The 27,279-nt window shown below is 37.1% G+C and overlaps 1 protein-coding gene across 24 annotated transcripts in view; it reads left to right on the plus strand.

Annotated features, from left to right (window-relative positions):
* KrT95D (phosphofurin acidic cluster sorting protein KrT95D) overlaps nucleotides 1-27,279 on the plus strand; it is a 240,640-nt gene that overhangs the window by 103,746 nt on the left and 109,615 nt on the right. For all 24 annotated transcript variants that reach the window (XM_067110164.1, XM_067110160.1, XM_067110162.1 and 21 more), the window contains exons 2-3: nucleotides 6,139-7,083; nucleotides 7,696-7,873. In XM_067110164.1, coding sequence (XP_066966265.1) covers nucleotides 6,407-7,083; nucleotides 7,696-7,873 — 855 coding nt within the window. In that variant the 5' untranslated portion in view covers nucleotides 6,139-6,406. The remainder of the gene's footprint in view (nucleotides 1-6,138; nucleotides 7,084-7,695; nucleotides 7,874-27,279) is intronic.

Below are 27,279 nucleotides of genomic sequence, written 5' to 3' on the forward strand. Positions count from 1 at the left end.
CGGAAGCGGGGGGAGAGGGAGAGGGAGAGAATGTCATTTTAATATGGAACGTTGTACTCTTTTTATATTTTATTTTGTGCTCTCTCTCTCTCTCTCTCTCTCTCTCTCTCTCTCTCTCTCTCTCTCTCTCTCTCTCTCTCTCTCTCTCTCTCTCCTAAGATATAATGGAAAAATGTTGTCTTCTGTGACCTAATATATAAAAGCGAAGAATCATATGAGGTGTTAAGTGTGCATTTGTGTTCCTGCATCATAAATTATATTAGAATAAATGGAGATAATTGCGTTTTTTTGTTTGTATGTGCGCGAGTTTGTGTGTGTGTGTGTGTGTGTGTAAGCTGCAAGAGCTCGATTTCGAATTGCATGGCAGGTAGTAGTTTATCTGAGAGAGAGAGAGAGAGAGGAGAGAGAGAGAGAGAGGAATGGGTGAAACCAGTGGAGAGGAACTGTGCCGTTGGAAGGTATTCGATGGGAGTGAAATTCCAAAAGAATGTCCATGTTCTTATGTTCTTACGATTGAGTAAATGAGAAAGAGAGAGAGAGAGAGGGGGTGTGGAGGAGGGAGCGGGCTGCGAAGAGTGGATGGGCGGTGTCTACTAAATTGTGGAAGGAAGTTTATAAATCAAAGTTTGACTGAATTTTTTGTGGGGGTTCCAAAAATTAAAATATCTTTATTTAACTGAAAAGTTTCGAGTTTTTATTTGTTTTGACAACGAGACTGAGAGATTGGAGGGCATCTTCAGTTTTCTCTTAGTGGCCTCAGCATCGCTTTTGTCAAACCGAGTCATTGCTACATTTCTCTTGGTTAGATTGGGTTGAGTTGTTATATTAGACGTTGCTGTAAATGATTTTGCGGAAAATTTTTTTAGCATACTCTAGCAAATTTTGGAAAACCTTACCACCCGGGATATGGTTATTTATCTCAAGTATGCCATTTGTTTTAGCAGGCAAGTGATGACCGGATTTGGATCAAAATTTGAAAAAGCATTTTCAAGTAGCCTTCCAAGTGACCGACTCTTGGCGGATGTCGATAAACATTTCGCGCCATTTCTTAATCTGGATTCAAACGGAGCCAAACGGAGTTCTTTGGGTAGCTGCACGTTTCATTCCTTTTATTGTACCTCCATTCATATTATCTTTCTTCCATCCTGTTATTCACCCTCTCCTAGGTATTTATAGTAAGGTTTTCCCTCTTTACACCTTTCAAAACCTACCTACTCTCCCTTTCCAGCGCTGAATGGCTAATAGGTCCCAGTGCCATTTGGTCTCTATATTCCATTCATCTGAAAAGTCGTTCAGTGAACGCTCTGCTCCTGTGCTTTGAGAATCTTTGTAGCACAGACAGACCAGGTCCAGAGGAATCAGCAATTTGAAGGTATACACTTTCTGGGACATCATCATAACTTAATTAGTTGTTCTTTTGCAATTCGATGAAGATTTGATGCATCTACAGCAATCCAGTCACGAATTGATTCATTACGCTAAGGACAAATGGAACATGGCGTTCTACCGCCGTGGATTTTGTAACTGACTTCCCTTTGTGATAATAATAGCAAGCCCTTTGCCGAGTGCTCTTGTGTAAAATGTGTTTAGTATCTGTAGCCGGAATAGCGGCTTTTAACGAAATAAAACTCGGGATTATTTCCCCCGCCCCCCATCCTCGTAGTTTGCTTCGGCTATGATAGATTTTATATTGGTAATCGGATTTCCTGTTCACTCAAAACTGTAGAGTAGCCTTCTCAGCTGAACCTGCCTTTTTCCAGAACTTTACCATCTGCCGTGTGCATCAAAATCTCCTTCCGTTGAGAGAGAGAGAGAGAGAGAGAGAGAGAGAGAGAGAGAGAGAGAGAGAGAGAGAGAGAGAGACAGACAGACAGACAGACTCGTTTCTATAACTTATCTCCCAATACATCCTATTAAACAATATTTAACTAGACAAATGAATATGATAGTAGACAATTATTCATTGAGCGCACAACTTATTAGCTTGTAGTTGTATGAAAAGCATCTGTCGGTTGTAAACATGTTCATCAGCGCAATATATTCCCAACAATGTTTTCAGTGTTAGGCGCACCAAGTCCTCCGGAGAGCGAGACAGCAAAGTGGAAAGCATACCCTTGCCAGAATGTTTTGATTTTGTAAAACATTCCCCACGAATATGCACGTGCTTTTTTTTACATCATTACTTTTCTTGGACGCTAATAGTACTAATGCTCTTCCTTTTTTTAATCTTTTCAAGATAAATGTCGGTATTATTTGACCTTAATCTGATTTTTACTTAAACAAGAAGTTACTTGAATAACTGATTTCATGTTGTCCCCTTCTTAACTTTTATGCCAATAAAAACGTTTGATCACGGTATTTTCCTTTATTTTGTTTCTCTCTCTCTCTCTCTCTCTCTCTCTCTCTCTCTCTCTCTCTCTCTCTCTCTCTCTCTCTCTCTGTATGTATGTGTGTGTGTGTGTCAGAGTGATCTAGCTTGATGAATTTTAGTGATAGTGAAGATATCCTACCAAACCCCTGGGCAATTAACCCACAGCGATAAAAGCGAACATCAAGGTTTCCCAGTGTAAACATTGAAATTCATCCTCCGGCAGAATATGCAGACACATCATTTACAAGAATATTTGTTCTTGTTTTAGTTTTCGACGTATACTGGAAAATCTTTTTCCATCATCATGGCCTAAAAAAATAAGCTAAAGTTAAAACACATATGCACGAATACAACGTAAAAAAATCCATATTAAATCTTAATGTAAGTAAAGCATACAAGATAATACATAAAAACAGAAAATTAACTAAAAAAAAAAAACACGAATATTGAGACAACAGTGCTTTAAATCGCGCAAATAAAATAAAAACCAAATACAAGTTGATTAAAAAAATATTCATAACAGGATGGGCTTCTGCTGGTGCTGGAAAATTGGTGTATTGTAGTCAGGTCGAATCTATCCCTCGAAGTGGGTAGAGCTGAAAATTTCCCCCTGGGCTCTAGGTGGTGACTCCGATGAGAAGTCTTGGAGAACGACCAAAGTATTCAGACACTCTTGTTAGGTAATGCATCTCATATATGATGCATTACAGTGATAACACTTAGAAATGACACCCGAACAGAGATCATCTGAAACCTTAGTGTAAACTTGTAAAACTTGTAACACATCTGTTCATACAGGTATAGTGAGAGGAAAAATCTTTCAGTGAAACCTGCTGATGAAATTCTCAAAAGATGTTTTCTGAGATGGTTGCGTGTTTTAAAACTGTGTGCACTCAGGCATGGGCAGTATAAAAAAAAACTACTCTTTTGAGACAAGGTTATTGATGTTTATTACAAGGGCAGCATGCGTTTGTTAATCATTGTTTCATATGTGTGTCTGTAAAACTGTAAGGTGTAAGAAAATCCATTGTCATAAAGTAGATTTTTCATGTATGTCAGTTCATTATGAGGGTTAGATAGTTATAGCAGAAGTTACATAGCCAAGGTTATGAGCTGCATAAGCAAGTGCAGACAAGATTTTACTTATACTGTGGAGGAATAAAGGAAGTGCATTCAGTGTAGGGGGTTGTGAAATTTCGATTTCTGTCAAGAAATGCTCAGACTCGTAAACTCTTCCTTTGAAGGTTGATATCAAGAAAGAAAAAATGCTGTCATTTTTTTCCTAATTAACTATTCAAGTTTTTATTTTGTTGTTTAGAATTTAAATAATCTAAAAACATATGAACGTGACTTGGCGTTACCAAACAAGATTGGGTTATTCTCCAAGAACGGGTAACGAAATTCAGCTATCATTAATTTGGTCATCTCAAAGTGAACAAAACCTAAAGCCGATGGAGAACTTTCCAGTTCTAGCCACTTCGACGGACAGATTCGATCTAACCATTACAAAGGCAACGTGGGGTGAATTTTTTTTTTCGTGGTTTATTTATTGCTCACATTTTTTTAGTATGTCGCTGATTTTTGGGATGGTAATCTGGTCAAATGATACTATTATTTTTGTTTTATTGTAGAAAAAGATTCTCTAAAAATGTTGACGATTTTGTGCTTTGCACTGATATTGCGCAACACCAAATGAAGCTAATTGTAATGAGAAAGTCGAGTAAAATTGCATACAAGATATTATGAAATAATAAAATGAAGTAGGATTGGTTTTAAACACCTGTAAGCATTATCTCGTTTATTTTCGGACACTATTAAAACTAAGTAAAAAACGATGGTGTCAACTAGGAACATTGGTTGCCTAGGATCTCCCTGTTTAGAGAAATGTTTTGATCTGTGGTGATTGATACTTGAATAGAGTAGTCTTTCGGCGATTCATAGCGAAATAAATTATTGGCTCTGCAACATTTTCTTGCAATTTCTGGTGAATTTAATTTTTTTTCTTGTGAAACGTGAGTCGTGAGGAATCATTCTGTTATAGTTTCAAATCAGTTTTTTTAAACTGTGAGAATTAAGGGAGGCTCATATATTTTAAGTTAATCTTCTTACCGCTCAAATACATGAGGGGACTTCAGAACCCTTTATCTAGGTTTCGTTGGGGTCATGTTTTCCTGCCGTCGAGCTAACCCCAGCTTTAATTGCTATCGAAAGTGGCAATTCAAGTTATCTTCATTTAAAGTCTGGGAGAATACTGTACCGATGGTTTTGCCTGTTCTTTAAGGTGTCTCTGTTTATAGCTGTAACTTGATCATTCAGTGATTTCATGTTTGGAGGCAGATTTGTTAATCATATAAAAGACAAAATGCTATTTCCTTTTCCTTGAACAATGATTAATTTTTTTAAAGAACTTGATTGTAGGTTAATCTACCCAGATAAGTACAGTTTGATATTTTCAAGAGTTGAAAATTTTACCAAGTTTTCTAAATGTCTCAGCCAAGGCATTTGGTATCATTTTGTAGTCTAAAATCCATTATAGACAAGTTCCCCTTCCGTTTGCTATAGAAAATGTCTGTGAAGATATTTTTATTTAGAAACCCAAAATTTGATGGTAGTTTGAATTGATGTTTGTACCGAGATGAAGGTGTGAAATGTTGGGTTGAGAGATAGGTTTATATATCTGTAAGTATATATATATATATATATATATATATATATATATATATATATATATATATATATATATATATATATATATATACATATATATATATATAAATTTCTGACTCACATCAGGATCGAACCCAGGTCTTTCAAATGAAAGGCAAGGGCGCTGCCCACTAGGCCATACAAGTCAAAAAGAAGTTGGAACCTGAGCGCTACTGCACAAAGGAATTACCTGGGCAAGCTAACTGTTGCCTACAGATTCCAACTTCTTTTATGACCTGTATGGCATAGTGTGCAGCGCCCTTGCCCTTAATTGAAAGACCTGGGTTGATCCTGATGTGAGTCAGAAATTTATTTCTGTTCCATACGTGATTGTGTGTTGATTATTATTATATATATATATATATATATATATATATATATATATATATATATATATATATATATATATATATATATACACACACATATATATATATATATATATATATATATATATATATATATATATATATAATGGATATATATACATATATATATATAATCAGAAAACTACAAACGTCCTTTAATATCAATTACTCTACCTCAGGAAGTAATATATTTTCATATATACATTTTAGTTGATAATATCCCGTGGGATCGAACCAGCGACGGACGAGGGAATCAGGATAGTGACACACCAACCAGTCGGCCGACTGGTTAGTGTGTCACTGTAGTCCTGATTCCTCGTCCGTCGCTATGATCCCACGGGACGGTGGACTTATTATCAACTTAAAATATCGGTAACATATATGAAAATATATTACTTCGGAGGTAGATATTGATATTAAAGGACGTTTGTAGCATGATTGTATATGAATCACGGTGATGTGATAAATAGTCATATATGTATATATGTAAATATATGCATATACATATATATGTATATATATATGCTTGGGGTTTTCAGTTATATTATTCGACCAGGGATTGGCTGATTAATGGCCCCAAGCACAGTTTGGATTGAAATTAAATGATTATGACAGAAACCACTTTGAACATTGTTTCGTTATTATCACACAAGAAAATTTTGTTTTCATTATTGGAGTTTTGATTTTTTTCAGAGTGTGTCGCTGAAGCAAAAGAACAAAATTCCAAACATTTGACATTTATTTTTGTGGTTTTGGAAATGAAGAAGTTATATACGAAGACAGTTTGCGTACGTTGAAATCCTTGTTGATTACGATGAAGTGTGTGATCTCTTGATAGCATAGAAATTCCAACTTTTTCAGCAATAAAACGGATACTTTTCTTAAACGTTGTTGAACCATTTAACTTAGATTTTGTAAAATATTGTAATATGGGTTTTACTGTGTCTTTGATGTGGGCGTGATGGTGCGCGCCCCATGTGAAGGCGTGGTCTCGACTTCCCCTGCCATGGCTGGGGGATTTCCACGTAGTTGTTCTTGGTCAGTAACGCCCGCCACGCCTCCCGTGGCCGCGGGTAATGCCCCGGAGGCCCTCTTTCCCCAGAACGATGGTAGCCTCCATCGTGGCAGGGACAGAAATGACCATTTCAGGAAGCGGGCGAGCATTACAGCCCTTGTCGGCGGAAGTAGCAGCGGAGGCCGAAGCCCAACGCGGCCCGATTCTCGAGCTCCCAGGGCTGATCGTAGTCCCCGAAGGTCCTTAGGGGCGGTTTGGAGGGTATCGTCGTCAAGCCCCGCGAGGCAGTTAGGGGCTTGGTTGGGCAGGCGACCTAGGTCCTTTGCTGGTCCAGAAGACAACAACTCTTCGTACAGCCGTAACTTAGCTCCTCCCACGTCGCCAGTGCCATCCCTGTGTTCTTCCTCGCCGGAACCCCCCTCACCCCTGGACCCTTTAGGGCTGCGCAACCTATACGGGAGTGGAAGCGCAACTGCACCATGCCTAAGTAGCAGTCCCTCGGCCGGATCTTTAACGGCATGGAACAAAAACCAAGTTCCTAGTGCTCCCAGAAGGCCAACCCGGCTTGTCATCAGCGGGCGTGCTCGCCCCCGCCGTCTGCATCACACGCCTTGTGTTACCAGGTATTATCTATGGGCAGTGACAAATGCGTCTTCAAAGAAACAATATGCCATAATCCTTGATTCCTTGATGTTTAAAATGCATTATACTTTCACTAAACGGGTCATTTACTAACGAGAGTGGGTCATAAATTTTTGGTGAGTGCCTTTTATTCCCACGTGTCCATAAACTTCGGGTATACATGCGAGTTTATATTAGGACATCTGGGTCTGTAATAACAACTAAAGTCACCTTTCGTTATCGTGTTTCCTTTAAATATCATGACAAAATTCTCTTCATTGAGTTTTACGAATGAAATGCGATCGTTTTATTCTTGTACTGTTTGAAACTTCGGTAATTGAAGAAACCATTTGATGGATTAAATGACAGTCTCCCCACGTCTGTCCTGATTTTTCTGAAAGTGTTTCCATATGTATTTTGTCTAAATGCGTTAAACAGATTACTACTGCAACAGCTACTGCAGATAGTATCATCATCATCATTATTGACACTTCCTAGTTTCATTTTCCAAGACCAATAGACTGATAATTGAAAAGTTATAGATACAAACTTTTTCTCTTTTTAAAGTTAGCATTTACTGTTAAATAACCACTTTTGCTTTCTTCCCATTTCAGGCTGTGCAATGTGACGGTGACCCGACTGGTGGTGACCCAGCCTCTGGGTGGTGACCTGAATTCGGTGACCCTAGCAGTGAAGATGCAGTCGTCGAAGAGGACTCTCCGCTCTAATGAGATCCCGTTGCCTCCCTCCAGGACCCTCGATATTGAACTCCAACTCACCTTCTCGCTTCAGGTATATAGCTATCTGCGAATTGAACAGTGAATCTCTCTCTCTCTCTCTCTCTCTCTCTCTCTCTCTCTCTCTCTCTCTCTCTCTCTATGGGAATTCCTTTTTTATTTATTAACTTTTTTTGTGTATTATCTGTCGGCATGTTTTTTTAATAAAAAGGTCCTTACTGATAACTGTCTTACACACACACACCTTATATTATGTTCAGCATTAGTAAATCCAGTATTAGATCCTTGTAATGCGGTTGAATTACTTCCGAAAAGTCTACTGTGTATATATATGTTTGTGTATATCCATTTATGTATATATATGTGCATGTGTATATATATGTGTGTGTGTGTTTATTAAATCACGTTTTCGGATCTGAAATCAGTATTAAAATTCAACAGTTCTCATCTTCCTGTCAGGGCTTCGGAGAATATTCTTTTGCAGGGGCTTTGGAAGATTTCGGGTTGCTAGGTTCCCCGCTTCTTCCCACGCTAGCAGTAGTCTTTCACCTTATGGGGCACCCCTTCTAAAGGAGAAAGGTTGATATACAATATATATATATATATATATATATATATATATATATATATATATATATATATATATATATATATATATATATATATATATATATATATATATATATATATATATATATATAATATATATATACATATATATATATATATATATATATATATATATATATATATATATATATATATATATATATATATATATAATTTTGTTTTCAACTGTAAACGGTTTACTTTAAGAAGGTGTGGCATCAGGGGTGAAACGAGTTAGTAGCCACTTTTCACATTCAAACTAGAATTCTTTAAGAGCAGAAGACTTATACATCATCATTTGCTTCACGAACCTACACACAGAAGGCTCATCAGCAGTAGTCGAACCCCACACATACACTAGCAATTCACTGCCCACTGGCTCCCACCTCTCATTCTTCTTTGGTAGTAAGACCAGTGACTCGGAATTTTTTCTCAAAAACTGAAAATTGTGTATTTTATCAAAAGGAGCTTGAAAATGTTTAGCCTGTGTCACTCGAAGTCCCATGAAGGGTAGATGCCTATTGTAAGACAGAAACGAGAAATGAAAAATTAAAGAGAGGCAGAGGGAGAAAGAGGGGATAGTAGTCCTGATGAAATTCAGTCCATCTGCATCTGCGATACACCTTTCAGCTCCAAATAAAAATGAGGGTGGTAACGATTCTTAATCTCCGTGGGCGGTAACTATTTGCCATTTTGTGATGATTGGTATCTGACAGATAGGCTTTTGATGGTGGATCATAGAAATCTTTATGTTTCTAAGGCTAGTGTTGAGATTGGCAGGTATACCCTTGGAAAGTGTTGTATACAAAGCCTGTGCCATTTTTAGTCATTTCAGAAGATGTCTTTGCAAAGAATTTACTTTCTACCGCAGTCTTCTATTTAACTTAACGGTCTTCAATGACTACCCTTCAGGTACTCTTTAAATAATATCAGTATTAGTGACCTTTAATGTCTAGACCCTTCTGAATTATACCCTCTTTTCACAAACCTGTCATCCTCGTTTCTTTTTTCATAACGAATTATCTCAAAACACTGATCTGTCCATATACTGCTCACAGCTCCTGAAAGAGGCTTGATGAGGAGGGCAAAATTGTTGGGACAAATTAAGATCTCTATTTCCTTCCTTCCTCTGTTTCGTCTCCTTCGTTTTCCTGTGGAGTACATCATCATGCTACACAAACAATTCATCTCATTAACTTCAACATTTGCAAATCAACTTTCAGTATCAACACGTTACTTCCATTAATTAAATTTGACTCGACAAACACTTCATTCAACGATATATTCTCCAATTCTATTCCAGAAATTTTGCACACCTTACTAACATCTTTGCTTTACCTACTTTGACCCCTCCCCTCTTATCTCATGCCACCATCACCTGTTACATTTATTTTCAAATACCTTTATAAACCAAAACGTTCCACTTTCCACCATCTGTATATCATTCATTGTTCCGTCTTCTTGGTTTTCATTTACCCTTGTAACATTACTAATACATATACTTTAACATTCTTCTTTCTGAAACAGTTTCTGCTGGTTTGTGTCATTCCCTTTCCAACATTCCCATTCAGTCCTGTACCATCTGCAGACAGCAGCCCTTGCACACTCCATTCATGAACCATTTTCTCATCTGGCAATTTACTTCTCTATCTGCTGTCCTTTGCCCAACTTCCCGTATTACTCCATCTGTAAAGATAATGAACCACCAAATCCATCACCCTCTCGTCGTGCATAACCTTTGTATTTGCTGTGATTTCATTATAAAAGCTTTTAATCGCCCTCAGCAGATTGTCTTTTAGACCTGACATTTTCATCATCCTTCACGTTGCTTCTGTATCAGTTCTGTTATATATAAGCTTTTTCTTGGTCCATGTACGCCACATACGGCTTTTTACCTTTACTTTCAGACTTCGTACATTACTGTTTCATAACAGACACTTGAGCCACACATCATTTTCATCAGCTTCACTAATGTTCTTCGCCTTTTGTCATCTTGCCTCTGTCAAAATCCTGCTTTACACTATCTCGGGTATACTAAGTTAAGTATACCTTAGTTTTACCAGACCACTGAGCTGATTAACAGCTCTCCTAGGGCTGCCCCGAAGGATTAGACTTATTTTACGTGGCTAAGAACCAATTGGTTACTTAGCAACGGGACCTACAGCTTATTGTGGAATCCGAACCACATTATAGCGAAAAATGAATTTCTATCACCAGAAATAAATTCCTCTAATTCTTCATCAGCCGGCCGGAGACTCGAACTCGGGCCTAGCGAGTGCTAGCCCACAACTCTACCGACTCTCCCAACGAGGAACTTTCGGGTATACTAATAATATTATCCCCTTGTAACCTTGGAACCTCTCTCTCATCAGACACACACTGTACAGCAACTCACACACCTCCTACTGTACTGCAGCATCTCACTTATAATTCCATCAGCTCCTAGTGTCTTTTCATTCTTCAACCTTGCAGTTGCAGTTTGCCCTCCTCACATCTCTAACAGTCTTTTCCATAAGCATTCCCATAAACTAACCCCTTTAGCTCTGCCTCTTTTCAATCCTCCAACTTCAACAGATCTTCAGAATACTCTTTCAATCAACTCAGGAAAGTATTCTCTTCAGACAGTATCTCTGGTTTGCCATTTGTATCTTATTCTGAGAACCATTTGCTGATTACTTGTGTATTTCTCACTACAGAGCAATTACTCTCCCCTTCATACTTGCTCAAATTCTCTCCTCTTTTTTCATTATTTGCTTTCTTATTCTCTCTTCTTTTCTTTTTGACTTTCCTATGCATCCTGTAGTATACCAGGTACATCTATGATGCAGCAGCATCTCTGTCTTTTTTTTTTCCCCCTTCTCTGAACCTCAGATTTTCCTTCCTACCTCCTGACACTCATGAATTCACCCTGCTGACTCTATGATTCATCCTTAAATTTTTCTAACTCCCAATCTTTAGCCTTAGCCCATCTTATGTCAGTTCTCTCCTTATGTGGTATTTCACTTTCTTCTTATTAAGTTCGTCCAAATTACATTTTAGGTACATTTTGTCCCATATTCTCCAATACAAACCCAAACCCCTTTTTTTAACTTTCGCTTCAGCCAGAAATTTTATCGTCATTGTCTTCTCTGTTATGTGAAAATCATTCACTTTTTATTCGTTGTTATTTTTCTAGCAAAATAGTTCGTGTTTTGTAAACAGGTTATATGATAGAAGATTTATTTGTGGAAGTTTCAGTTTTGTAGATGATTCGCTACTAGAGTATTTATAACTTGAAAAACAAAAATTAAACACTTTTATTGAAATGCACTAAAAAGTAAAAAAAAATTTTTTGAGACAAGGATTTTCTTACAATTAATCATGTCTACAAAAATAAAAGCGTGGGCACCAGACATGGAAAGAAATGCTACAAGGAAAGAAATATATATATTTTTTTATTTCCTGTAGCATTTCCTTCCATATTTGGGGCCCACGCTTTTATTTTTGCAGACATGATTAATTGTAAGAAAATCCTAGTGTCTCAAAAATTATTTTTACTTTTTAGTGCATTTTAATAAAAGCGTGTTTAAAATTTTTTATATTTTTATTTTACACTTTTTAGTTTTGACAGAAACTCTCCGATTTTTTATTGTGACCAAAAAAATTGAACGTGATATGCTGTCGAGCCAAGGAAGGTTTGTAAAATCCGTAGAGTCATTAACTTATTCTACCGAGTCAAAGAAGGTATGAAAAATCCGAAGAGTTTCATACAAATTCTGAGATACTGGGAGAGGTCACTGTAGGGTCATTAGAGGTCGCTGCTTACCTACTGATCATGGAAGGTTGTATTGTCACTGGAATTGAGTAACCATGCAGAATTTCAAGTCCATCGGACGAAGGGAAAGAGTCGAAAATTGAGGTACAAGGTTTGACCCAAACAAATGGACAGACACGGAAGTCAAGTGAAATAAAACCATATAATGACGGTAATATAAGAGAGGGTGTAGACGGTAGGTTGACCCTGTGGATGTAATATGCATTCCTCAAGTCAAGACCCTTCGTTCATATAAAGAGGACAGTGTTGAGAGTGGATGTCCCCGGGCTGGAAGATGGCACATGTAAACTGTGGACTGCCAATGTAACACACTAAGTATAAAGATATAGATGCACAAATTGTTTTTGGAGATGTTTATTGAATTAGGCAGAATGATTTCATTTATTAATAGGAAAAGCCTTTTGTGTAGCTACCCTTTTGATCAATCATTGTATTTGACATATTGAACATCAAAATATTAACGTGCCTCTCCTTTGTCAGTGAAACCTTCATAGAATTATTGGGGATATCGTGAAAATTTAATTATTGGTTTCATGAACGCTCTCTCTCTCTCTCTCTCTCTCTCTCTCTCTCTCTCTCTCTCTCTCTCTCTCTCTCTCTCTCTCTTATAATTCACCTCTTGATACTCTTTACTGATGGCTAGGCGGTTTTGAAACCCTTTTGAAAATAAATGCCACTTAACTGTGGTTATACTTGTTACAAGGTCATATTTGTTACTTACTGGCGTTTCAAGCCTTGATAGGGAGACTGAAGAAAGCATTTCTTACGTGAAGGAGCTCACATTCACAGGCATACACATAAGATCATGTCGGCTTACTTTATGTAATTTGCCCGTTTTACATCATATTATTTTAGGACCGGTGATGTTGCTACGTTTGTTATAACTAAACGCATTGAACCATCGGATGCCTCCCCAGTAAGAAGAGAGAGAGAGAGAGAGAGAGAGAGAGAGAGAGAGAGAGAGAGAGAGAGAGAGAGAGAGAGAGAGAGTTATGAATCGATGAGAATGGATCAAGTATATGCAATCTTGATAAAAGATATTCGCCATTCATTGTTTAGTCTTAACGTACCATAATTATACTTATACCCCTGTTTACGTGTAGACGGAGAGATTCGAAAATTTCTGACCTACAGCAACAAGCAGTCTTCAAAAGATCATTATGTGCTGTAGCCTATAGGAGGAAATTATAAGGATTGAGACAATATTGCTCCTATCTGTCAACTGTCCTCCTTGCCCTATATGAGAGCATTTTTTATCTGGCAACAAGGCAGTCTGACATAAAGTTGCAAATATATTTGAGAGCATTCGCACCAACGCTTAACCTTGTACGAGTGCTTGACCTTTCGCTCTGTCTTCAAAAGAATTCTTTTTCAAGTTTTTGATGTGGTGGAACTGAATTGCAAAGTACAATCTTAGTGTATCACTTTTGTTACTCGTATCCTTATTAGAACTTGAGAAGATGCAACAATAAATATTTTCTGCTTTTTTCTTTTATTGGACGTATTTGCTCTTAACGCGTTGTATTTCTTCCCATTTGAAATATCTGTGCTACATCATTGAACGATACTTAAATACATACTGGCATTCCACAGGAGAGCATGTGCATGTTAGCACTATTTCTTAGTATCAGATGTGACTTGCTTTTGCCACAGTATATGATTACTGTATGGAAATATGACGAAAGAGCTTCTTGAAACGAAGCAAGTTATTTACCCTGTGGTTTGCTTCTGGGTGACTTTTGACAATGAATACTACCAAAAATGCATATCCTTTTGTGTACTTTTACTTCTTCACAACCCCGGTGGAACTGAACGAAAACAACACATTGCTGTGCGTTTTCCATACATAGTGAGGTAATGTCTTCACAAAGGCGACCTCATTATATAAGTAACCACATTATTATTATTATTATTATTATTATTATTATTATTATTATTATTATTATTATTTTTATTATTATTATTATTATTGAAGTTAAAGGAGACCATGTTCTTGTTTACTCAAAACTTGATATATTGATAATGACAGATATTTAGAAACCTGTTATTTCATGTAAATAGTTTCTATCCAACGTGGCAAGATAAATATCATCAGTGGTGATGTATGCCCTACTTGCCCTATTCTTTTCCTAAAAAAGAAACACCTCATCCAAAAAAAAAGTCATCATCATGTCTAAATCTTTCCCTGTAAGACTGCGAAATGAAAGTGGGAGTTGAGGAGAGGGATTTTCGCCTTTTCACTTCATGTGGGGATTCAGAAGCGCAGTTCCCTTAATCCGGCCGTGTTTGGAACGTGATATTGAATACGAAGTTCATTTAGGATGGCAGGAGCATGTCAGTTGTGTTCCCGAGGGTGATGGTGGGCCATTCGATATCTGTTGCAATATTGATGCTGGGTAGTGTCTGTTCATTTGTGTCACCCGGTATCTTACATAAAGAATGAGTTCTCCGCTCTCCTCCTTTGCTTTCTGTCGATTCTTACTTGCTCCACTATTTATCGTTTGGGTTTGCTGGGATTCGAAAGGCACCGGAAAGCGTTACCTCGAGGGAGTTCGCACCGGTTTTGTCCACCTGGATACCTTCCTTGTAAATCTTCCCGTCAGCCAGTGATTTTGCCACTTTACAGTTGTCGACCCCTGAAGTTGATATCCGTCCTCTCTCTCTCTCTCTCTCTCTCTCTCTCTCTCTCTCTCTCTCTCTCTCTCTCTCTCTATATATATATATATATATATATATATATATATATATATATATATATATATATATATATATATATATATATATATATATATAAATATATATAAATATATATATATATATATATATATATATATATATATATATATATATATATATATATATATATATATATATATATATATATTCGTACGTACAGTGCACAGTATAAATGGACGGAGAAGAAATATATTTAGTTTGGGTTAAGAGAGGATGAATTGATGAATAACATGAGGGGAAAGGAAGATTTTAGTCATTTGCGGGCGGGGGGGACTTTTCCTTTCCTCCCCTGATTTTACTTGGATTCGCGTCGGAGATCCAGCTTTGCAGTCTCAGTCTCATGTCATTAAACGCTGTTGGATGTGAAGGCGGACAAGTTGCCTTCTGCGTCAGCACTGATGGCTGCCATGTAGACTTGCAATACTTTGATGGACAGCTAGCTTTAACAAAGCTCATTTTCTCATCATCAGTGTTGACAGTGAATATCTATGTTAGGTATGTATGAAAGGAAAATTTACTGTTTTATTTCTTTTGTGTGTACGTGTACTCCATAGGTGTGTTGTTCCGCCTGTCTTGAAATGGGTGAAGTTACACACTTTGGATTTGGTTGTGATATTGATGGGTGACTACCAAAAATTTCCAGCCACCTGCCACACGGAAGCCTGGAACAGAATGTGATATGATTAACCTCGTTCCAAAGTACTCATGAAAACCATAATGTAGCGAGAGAGAAGAGAGAGAGAGAGAGAGAGAGAGAGAGAGAGAGAGAGAGAGAGAATGTATTTACAAATTATTTGTATTGTGCGCATAGCTTTCAGCATTTCAGCCTTTTCATCAACGCAGGTGGACTTTTCCTTTTCTTGATAGTTTTAATTTAGTGGTGAGGTGCTAAGCCGTTTATCTTAAATCAGGTGCCACCATCTAATATTTAGAGATGTTCAAGCAAACAGGAACTCACCAAGCAAGGGTTTCTAAACGAATTCAGTCGAATTAAGGGGGGCATTGTGTGTTGTTTATATATATATATATATATATATATATATATATATATATATATATATATATATATATATATATATATATATATATATATGGATAAAAGGGAGAGTAAGCACAGCAATTTCTTGATAAAAGGGACAGCCATTACAAGGAGGTGCAGAAAATTTTTTGAGCCCTTCAGAGTTTTTCCGGGCGACAAAGGGTTGTACAGCTGGTATATATATATATATATATATATATATATATATATATATATATATATATATATATATATATAAATTTATTTATTTATTTATTTATTTATTTATTTCTGCACCTCCTTGTAATGACCGCCCCTTTTATCAAGAAATTACTGTGCTTACTCTCCCTCTTATCCATAAATTACTGTGCTGATTGTCCCATTTATCCAGGTATTACTGTGGTGACTGTCCCTTTTATCCAGAAATTACTGTACCAACTGTTCCTTTTATCCAAATATTACTCTACTGACTGTCCCACTTATCCAGATATTACTGTGGTGGCTGTCCCATTTATGCAGGAATTACTGTGGTTACTGTCCATTTTATCCAGGTATAACTGTGCTGACTCTCCCATTTATCCACACATAACTGTACTAACTGTTCCTATTATCCAGGTATTACTGTAATGGCTGTCCCATTTATCCAGTTACTACTGTGGTGACTCTCCCATTTATACTGTGGTGACTGTCCCTTTTATCCAGGTATTACTGTGATGACTGTCCCTTTTTTTTTATCCAGTTATTACTGTGGTGACTGTTCCATTTATCTAGGTATTACCGTACTGACTGTCCCTTTTATCCAGATATTATTCTCGTGGCTTTCCCATTTATCTAATTAGTACTTTACTGACTGTCCCTTGTATCCAGGTATTATTCTACTGACTTTCCCATTTATCCAATTATTACTGTACTAACTGTTCCTTTTATCCACGTATTACTGTGGTGACTGTCCCATGTATCCAGGTATTAGTGCACTGACTGTCCCTTATATCCAGGTATTACTGTGGTGACCGTCCCTTTTATCCAGGTATTACTCTACTGACTTTCCCATTTATCCACTTATTACTTAATGACCGTCCCATTTATCCAGTTATTACTGTGGTGATTGTCCCTTTTATCCAGGTATTACTGTGCAGACTGTCCCTTTTATCCAGACATTACTTTGGTGGCTGTCCCTTTTATCCAGTTGTTACTGTGGTTACTGTCTAATTTATCCAAATATTACTGTACTGTCTGCCCCTTTTATATAGATATTGCTGTGGTAACTGTCCACTTTATCCAGACAGCACTGTGGTGACTGTCCCCTTGGTATTGCTGTGATGACTGTCCTATTTATCCAGGCATTACTATTCTGTCTGTCCCTTTTATCCAAGTATTACTGTGCTGACTGTCCCTTTTATCCAGGTATTACTGTGGTGGACCGCCCATTTTATCCAGGTATTACTGTGGTGACTGTCCCATTTATGCAGGTTATACTGTGGTGGCTGTCTCATTTATCCAGGTATTACTACACTGACTGTCCCTTTTATCCAGGTGGTTATTACTGTGGTGACTGTCCCTTTTATCCAGGTATTGCTGTGGTGACTGTCCCTTTTACCAGGTATTACTGTGGTGACTGTCCCATTTATCCAGGTATTACTGTGGTGACTGTCCCTTTTATCCAGGTGGTATTACTGTGGTGACTGTCCCATTTATCCAGGTATTACTGTGGTGACTGTCCCATTTATCCAGGTGGTATTACTGTGGTGACTGTCCCATTTATCCAGGTATTACAGTACTGTCTGCCCCTTTTATCCAAAAATTACTGTGCTTATCTAGATATTACTGTGGTGACAGCCCCATTTATCCAAGTATCACTGTGGTGGCTGTCTCATTTATCCAGGTATTACTGTGCTGGCTGTCCCTTTTATCCAGGTGTTATTACTGTGGTGACTGCCGCTTTTATCTTGGTATTACTGTGGTGACTATCCCTTTTATCCAGGTATTACTGTACTGTGTCCCTTTTTTCCAAGTATTACTGTGCTGACTGTCCCTTTTATCCAGGTATTACTGTACTGTCTGACCATTTTTTCCAAGTATTACTGTGCTGACTGTCCCTGTTATCCAGGTATTACTGTGATGACAGTCCATTTCATCCAGGTATTACCCTGATACAGAATTATTAATCACAGGAAAGAAAAGCAAACTTTGATACTAAACTATTAATCACGGGAAAGAGAAACATTTTCAGTAACATACTGTATTTCTGTGGTATCGAGTACATGAAATGAGGTATGATAAACCCGTAGAGTTCATTTTCCACAATAGTTACACAGGGAAGGGGGATGCGAAAGGGAAAAGGGGTACGGGTTTGAAACCTACCCTATTATCTGAATTGGGTCAAATGATGGCCGTGTTCCAAATTTTGTCTAGATCGGTCAGGCGGTTCGGATTTCTATGCGCACAAAGGTACAAACATACAAATATACAGGCATACAAACTTTCACTTATTTACATATTATGCACTACAATCCATTGAATTATGCGTATGTAATTTCAGTTAACTGACAGATCGCCAAATTTAAATGAAAAATTAGGTTGCGTTGACCGAGAAGTGGTTAACGTAGTCAAGGGCCAGGCAAAATTCATGCTATAAAGTTGCTACTTTAGCGTCTACCCACTACAGGGCATAAACAGAAAGAAGTCTATGCAATTATTGTCACTAATGATTGCGTAGGGTCCGATGATTGGTCTATTCATCTCGTCCTCTTATTTACTACGTATCTGTGCTTGCCCTTGTGGAATCTCTTTGATCAGCAGAGCTGACCCCCCCCCCTCTCTCTCTCTCTCTCTCTCTGCAACCATGAGAGTATTCCCCCTTCCTTAGGGTCCCATCTTGCGTTTCACATGCACGCGTGCGCACATTATCTCTCACATTCTTTGTCTGTCATTTCATCCTTGGAAGCAGGGCGGTGAGAAGTTCTGGAGTTATCAGAAGAGTCATCTTTGTCCTGTGGATGACGCAGCATGAAATTTTCAGCACTAGATTGCAACGGTTTGTGATTGTTTATATTAGTTTTAGTAAGTAGTAGACCACTAAATTCGTATTATGCATCGTCTTGGGAAGTTGTTCATTCAAAATGGAAAGGTAATTGTTTTGATGTGATAGTACATTTTTATACAAGTGGATACTGACTTTATCTTTGGTACCTTTTCCATGAAACTTTCTGTTATGATTACGAGTAGCTATTTAATGCTTGTGGACTTGATAACTCCCTTCTTAAAATTGTTTGCCATTGAAACTGACATATAAGTTGTACATTGCGCTTGCATTTCTAATGCATGAAACGTTAGGATCGATGGAAAGTTATTTATCTTCCATTAATAGACAAAAGATCAATCTCTGTGATAGAACGGTGGTTATTTTGATAATCAAGAGATTCCAGCTGCACTTTGATAGATTGCGAATTCATCGTTTTCCACAGAAAATGGGTTTCATGTAACAAACATTTAAAATAATGCTGTAGTTATCACAGAGAAGACCGTTTCTTTTCTTGCTCAGCACAGTTTCAAGACGGAGATCTATATCACTTCGCCAGAGTGGCTGTTTTATTGCAAAGATTTATCGAATTCCTTTGCTTTACTTTTGGAAAAATTTATGTTTAGGTCTACAAATTATGCGGCATATTTGCACGAGAGAGAGAGAGAGAGAGAGAGAGAGAGAGAGAGAGAGAGAGAGAGAGAGTGTGTGTCATGATGTAACTTCTTTCAGGCGGTTTCAAATAGCTCCGACGAAATTGTCCAAAAGGAAATTGCAATACCAAAAATTCAACCGGAATTCCTATGCGGACTGAAATACAGCAGTTGCAGTAAACGGTATCGTGGTTAATGCGGAATGCGCAACTTTCTTATCACTCAGAGATTGTTACCACTTTGATTTTTGATGGATTCCGACGCACATGACCAATACATACCTTGCGCCCCCATTCTGAAAATCGTTTTCCGATAATTCTCTCTCTCTCTCTCTCTCTCTCTCTCTCTCTCTCTCTCTCTCTCTTATACAGAATAAGCAAAAAATCTACAACTAATTTCAGAGCATCGATGACAATTTTTAGTACGATATCTGGTGCGGCGTTTCGAGGTAATAGAAATTTGGATTTTCATTTGCCAACGGAAATATTTCAAATGCACATCAAAAGGATCCCGAACGTAAGCATATTTTTGAGCCGTTGTTCCCTAGTAAACGTACAGTAGAAGCCTTATGGAAGTTGGCAGCGCAAATGACCATCTATAATAGTTCCTATTTTTACTCTCTCTCTCTCTCTCTCTCTCTCTCTCTCTCTCTCTCACACACACACACACACACACACACACATGTATATATACAGTATATATGTTTGTATAATGTATGCGCTTGTATGTTTACATGTGCTCTTATTTGTGCGCACTTTCATACTTGACAGGCTAATCAATGATTGAATGTGACCGCACCGGGTCTAATTAGTATTATCTAGATATTGCTGGCCTTGAAGCATGTTTCTTGGGACAATATTTTGTGCGTAGCCGCATGAGAAGTTGGTATAAAAGAAGTGAGTTATGGCAGTTAAGTGACGGGTTCAGTTAACTCAGTCTGCAGTTGCAATGCAGATTGAATAATAAGGAAGAAAAAAGACACTAGTGCACTTACAGGAAAGCTGTTGATTTGCCTGTGCAGTCTTTAGCTTACTCGTATTCACAAACACAAGCACACACACGCACATATATATATATATATATATATATATATATATACACATATATATATATATATATATATATATATATGTGTGTGTGTGTGTGTGTGTGTGTGTGTGTGTGTGTGTGTGTGTGTGTGTGCGCGTGTGTTTATGAATGTACGAGTAAGCTAAAGACTGTGTAAGCAAATCAACAGCTTTCCTGTAAGTACACTAGTGTCCTTTTTCTTCCTTGTTATTCAATCTGCATTGCAACTGCACAGACTGAGTTAACTGAACCCGTCACTTGGCTGCCATAACTCACTTCTTTTATACCAACTTCTCATGCGGCTACACACAAAATATTCTCTCATCCCATTTGAAGCTCCTTAACCACCCGCCCCCACCCTTGATAATTTTCCTTTAATTGTTAACCACACTTCCCTTTATCAAACTCACTTTTCACATTAGCATCTGTTACCATATTATGAACCTATCGTTCCCCATTGAACGTCTCTTCAGTCTGTAATTCTATTTGAAACAAGTAATAACAGGTAAGCATTTAACTTGCTCTCTCCTCGGGACTTTCTTCAATTTCTAGCATCCCACTGGTAAAGTATTTAGAAAATCCTTCATGTAGAAATCTGTCCAATAACTCTGTACCTACCAGTTGTAACGCAAGGTTAGAAAGGTTCCTTTCGTCCCTCTGTTGTAATTGCGATGTCACGTAGCAAACTCATCAATCATGTGTTATGATTCTTTTCTTCTTGGTCCTATTCTTTGAGATGTTCAGTCAATGTCGTAAGTTGTTAGACCCTCCTCTGGGAAATCCTCCCTTTTTTGCACTCTGTAGACCTTGAGTGATCTCGGTTTTTATTTTTGTCCTTTTTCCTTGACGTATGTTGCTTAGAATTTATCCACAATCCGTATATAATGACTTACGTTCGGCCCGGTTCCTCTTCGTGCCCTGATATTACCCACATTGATATGAGTATAAGTACAGTCCGGTTTAGTGTCCGGATTTACACTACGATGTGAATGGCCACTTACGCTGTCCGGATGACCGGCGGCGACTATAAGTGGTATTGCTCAATCATTGGCAGAGTTAAGCCTTTGGAATTCATCTTTTGATCTCCGATGATGGTGCAATGCCACCGAACTCTCGCTCTTCAATTTACATTTCCCTACTCATCTCTCTTTGAAACTAGTATATATATATTTGTATATATAAATATATATATATATATATATATATATATATATATATATATATATATATATATATATATATATATATGGGATGGTTTACGTGCATGTGCTTTTATGTAATAAATGTTAGAATGTCAGTTAATGTCATCGAAATTATTTTGATGAATTTAGATATGAAATTGTGTTCCACTTAAGCGTTGATGGTGATTATGATTCATTTTCATCCATTGAGAGAGAGAGAGAGAGAGAGAGAGAGAGAGAGAGAGAGAGAGAGAGAGAGAGAGAGAGAGCTTGACTGTGATTGATATTCTGTAGAAATGACATTCAGCAAAATTGCGCGGGTCCATTGGGCAAGAAGTTACGATTTGGAGACGCTCTTTGAGATGTATGCCAGTCAGTCATAATGATAGTTTTTTTTTTTTTTTTACCCTCTTATGGGATTGCTCTGTTACCTAAATGCTAAAATCTATCCGTTCGCTTTTTATTCTCTTAGTTTACATAAAAAAACCTTACATTTTTAATGTTGACACTTCCGTGATGTTTTTCTACCAGAAAAACATCTTGAACTGGCGGGGTCTGGTGTTAAATGGAGATGAACCTGATCAGAGAACATCACATGAATATTTCAAGAGGGAGAAGAAGGCTATTGCTGTTTACCTCTGAAGAATTGGACCAGCATTATGGTAGAGCTGTTAGAAGTCTAAAAGATTGAATAGCCTATGAAAAGAGCCAACACAGAATAAAGTAACACAAAATAAATGAACGGTTTGAGATAAAAATTCAGCCTTTAAAAATAGGTCATTCTCACTTTTAAGCATGTTTTGCTTCATGAGGAATGGCTGACATTCAAATAAAGTCTTCATAAACACAAGGATGTAAGAAAAATTTAAGCAAACCCTATGTACACAGGGATGTTTGAAGCTGCTGTCGGCATAGGAGTGAATAAATAACGCAGTATTGTAGTAGTTTTTCAACACCCCTTGGAAAATGAAAGTGCGCTGGAATCACTTGAAGCTTCGCCACTGAATTGTAGAAGCCACATGTGCGTCAGTACTTAATGGAAATGAAGAAAAGACTGTGCCAGAAAATTATATATATATATATATATATATAATATATATATATATATATATATATATATATATATATATATATATATATATATTTATATATATATATATATATATATATATATTAATTGAAAATAATAGCTTTAGTGGCATTAATATGTTTTTGGAGGAATCTTCATATCGCCGAAGTTTTTCCCGATTTTCATGCTTCAGTTTCCGGGGAAAAAGTGCCGACTTTCATCCAGTTATTATTTTTCATCACGACAGCTGTTTCGCCTCTGTGGGATTTTCAAGTAAGTACTGATTTACAAGCTGGATTTGCAACCTTTTCAACTGTGCATGAGAAGAGAAAAGCACTTAAACGTAACCGGCATTCCATATATACATAAAGCTTCGTCCTCAAAAAGTGGTTCTCATTTCAATCCCTCCGACGGTGTGAAGGTTCCTGCAATAATTTTATGATGCCGCTAAAGCAACTGCTTTCAGTGAATACACACACACACACACACACACACACACACACACACACACACACACACACACACATACACACACACATATATATATATATATATATATATATATATATATATATATATATATATATATATATATATATATATTTTATACACACACACTGAATATACCACAGACTGACACTCGCACAAGTTTTTGCCCTTCAATTACGAATATATGATTTATAGGAGTGTGAATTACAAGTTTTCCTTGTAATGGAAAGAAAGATAACCCTTCAGTTATTTCACGCTCCATGAGGTCTCTTTGAGAACTTTGCAATTGCAGCAAATGGCGAGGAATGTGCGATACACGACATCTCAGTCAAGAGAAGCAGCTGAATCGTTGGCAGAAGTAAATTTTTTTACAGTTATCACAGATAAGTAAATAACAGACAATTAAATGAACTTGTCATTAGGAGACATTGGACTTACAAAGCTAATGAAGTATTTGGCTGGTTACTTGGATGTCAAGGACGTATTTGAAAGCTCCTCTGCGGTTATTTCATTGACAAGAACTAGTGAATACTTATTAGGCCGGGCCTACGATGTTATATGGGTAGATTTTAATATTTAGTTTTGTACATCCAAACTTCTTAATTTTTTGACGGATTTAAAGAAGCAAGTAAAAGTCTTTTTTTATTTCTACCTTCAAAACAATAACGTGTGTTGCCGTTGAGTTTATCTAGGGTAACATGAAAGTACTTGAAATTAATTATGCAAATATGCAATTACTTCTTTACCGGAGTATAAGGTTTTTCAATGTTGTGAAACTATTTGTGGGATGATTATGTATACATACATATATATATATATACATATATATATATATATATATATATATATATATATATATATATATATATATATATATATATATATATATATATATATATATATATATATATATATATATCACACATTACCACAGGTGAAAAATAAGAAACAGGGTAATGTGTGATAAATGAATCACGTACAAAAGTGATAATAATCATATATATATATATATATATATATATATATGTATACAGTATGTATAAACAGAAGAATCGCAGGCGAAACTGACCCGACAAACATCTCAGGTTGAAGAGGTAAAGGCATGTATGTCATTCACACGTATCAAGTTTATTATGCCAACGTTTCACAACGCATGATGCATCTCAGTGCTGGAAAATTACAGACTATAAATACTCAAAACGTCACCTATACAACGGGAAAAACTTTTAAATTTTTCAACATTTACAAATACAAAAAAGTGACCAAAAAGACGGAGAAAACGAGCATACAAAAGAAACGTATAACGAAAGTAGAGAGTAAACTGACAGGCAATTATGCTATAAGCAGTTGTGTGGACGATGATTGGGTGTTTAGTGTTTGTACATTATTATTAGCTTTTATAAAAAGCTACTCCAACACCATCAACTCTTCGTCCTTATGGGCAGATACAGTAATTTTAAAATCGTTGATATCCAAGCGGGTACCACAAATCAGAGAATGGTTCCGAACATTGGATAGTTAGGGATTGGATAATGCGCAACCCGTCCTGAAACTGATACCTTGATGGGAGCAGAAACGGACCTTGAGAAGCCTTCTTGGCTAATTTTTTGCGCAACAGTTGCTTTCCATCCCACTATTTGCATCGAGAACTTAATAAGCTCCTAACCGCAAAAATGAAACAACCTATTCCCATATATGCCGTTCCCAAATTATGTATTTATGCTAAGTTCCCTTTCCTACATGACAAAAGTTTTAAAAAGAGATGTATGAATTTAATTCATCATGAATTGCCAGCTGTAAATCTGAAGTTGATCCCACGAAATCCTCTAAAAATACGTTCTTTTTTCAGAGTGAAGGACAGACTGAGCCCTTCCTTCACATTCAAGCATTATTTATAAAAAAAAAATGTACCTGTCCCAGATTTAGTCTGGGAACCTACGTTGGATGTACGAGGAGGCTTCTCAAGGTCCGTTTCTGCTCCCATCAAGGTGTCAGCTTCAGGACAGGTTGCACATTATCCAATCCCGAACTATACAATGTTCGGAACCATTCTCAGATTTGTGGTACCCGCTTGGATATCACTGATTTTAAAATTACTAGATCTGCCCATAAGGACGACGAGTTGATGGTGTTGGAGTCACTTTTTATAAAAGCTAATTTACCAACACTAAACACCCAATCGTCGTCCACACAACTGTTTATAGCATAATTGCCTGTTTGTTTACTCTCCACGTTCTTTATAGGTTTCTTTTGTATGTTCATTTTCTCCGTCTTTTTGGTCACTTTTTAGCTCTTGCCTTGGTAGGTGTTCCTTTCAAGTTCTTGTGTTATTTTTTGCATTTGTAAATGTTAAAATTTTTAGTTTTCCCCGTTCTATAGGTGACGTTTTAAGTATTTATAATCTGTAATTTTCCAGCCTTGAGGATGCATCATGTGATATGAAACGTTGGTATAACAAACTTGATACTTGTGAGAGACATATATGCCTTTACCTCTTCAATCTGAGGTGTACAGTATATAAACATACATGTATGGACGTATATCATCGCCTGCAACGCTAAGTAACGCAGTGGGCCTCTGTGAAATTCAGGTTTTCCTTATTTTGTGGCATCCACCGGAGCCTAGCTGACATTTTCACGTACTTTTCTCCCAGGGGTTTTTCAAGGACATGTCCAACCTAACTCCATCTCCCTTTCACTTTCATCATTACTTCATCTATTTATTGAACTTTCTCCTATGACGTCATTTCTGAATATTCTGCCGGCTGACTCCTGACACACTTCTTAAAGTTTATTATCACGTTGACAAAATCTTTTAGATATAGTTTCATTGTCATTGTATGATTCACGTCCATATAGCAGTACAAATCATACTAGACTAATATATACATATTTCCATATACAGTTCCAGTGCATTTGATTTCCAAATCTCATTCAACCTGCCCATTGTTTTATTTGCTTTCATTTTTCTTTGACTAAGTTTCAACTCGAGAGAACCTGCCCCGGATATAATTGTTCTTAATAGTATTCCAAAGATTCAACGTCCCTAATCCTTTCTCTTTGTTATTTCATCCATTTGTGCATACTGTATCCATATCACTTCCGTTTTCTCAGATTTATTTGAGTCCATTCTCTCTCCATATATATCATGCAGTCTAGTAAGCATGCTTAGTAAATCATGCAGTGATATGCTGATTCAAACAGCACCATCTGCGTACTGTAAGTCTGTCAAGTTTCTGTTGTCACTCTACTCTAAACTGTCCCTTCCATTTCTGACCACTTTTTTCATCATAAAGTCTATTAGACGCGCAAACAGCAAAGGTGAAATATTCCAATGTAGTACCCCACTATTTATTGCAAATTCACTTGTCAAGTTCCCATTAACATCAGCATTGCATTTACCTCGTTCATGGATGATTCCAGTTAGGAAAACGTATTTAATGAGAGTGCCATATTGACGGCAGGCCTCCCCTAATCTTGTTTTATGGACTCTGTTAAATGCCTTCTTGTAGTCAACAAAAACCATGAGAAGGGGAGTTTTAAGTTTCATTCACAGCTACACTATTTTTCAACATAACTATTGGATCTATGCAGCTCCTGCCCTCTCTGAGCCACACTGCTCATCTCTTAACCTCTTTACCAATTTCTTTCTCCATCTTCTTGACAATCAGTATACTGAATATTTCCATGACAACCAACGCAAGTGTGATGCCTTTACCATTACTACATTCATTCAGGTGTCAACTTTGTTTCGTTTTAGTGCCCAGTCATCAGGCTCTCTATCCTCATTGTATATTAGCAAAACA

This window comes from Macrobrachium rosenbergii, chromosome 10 (genome assembly GCF_040412425.1).
Source record: "Macrobrachium rosenbergii isolate ZJJX-2024 chromosome 10, ASM4041242v1, whole genome shotgun sequence".
Taxonomy (NCBI): domain Eukaryota; kingdom Metazoa; phylum Arthropoda; class Malacostraca; order Decapoda; family Palaemonidae; genus Macrobrachium; species Macrobrachium rosenbergii.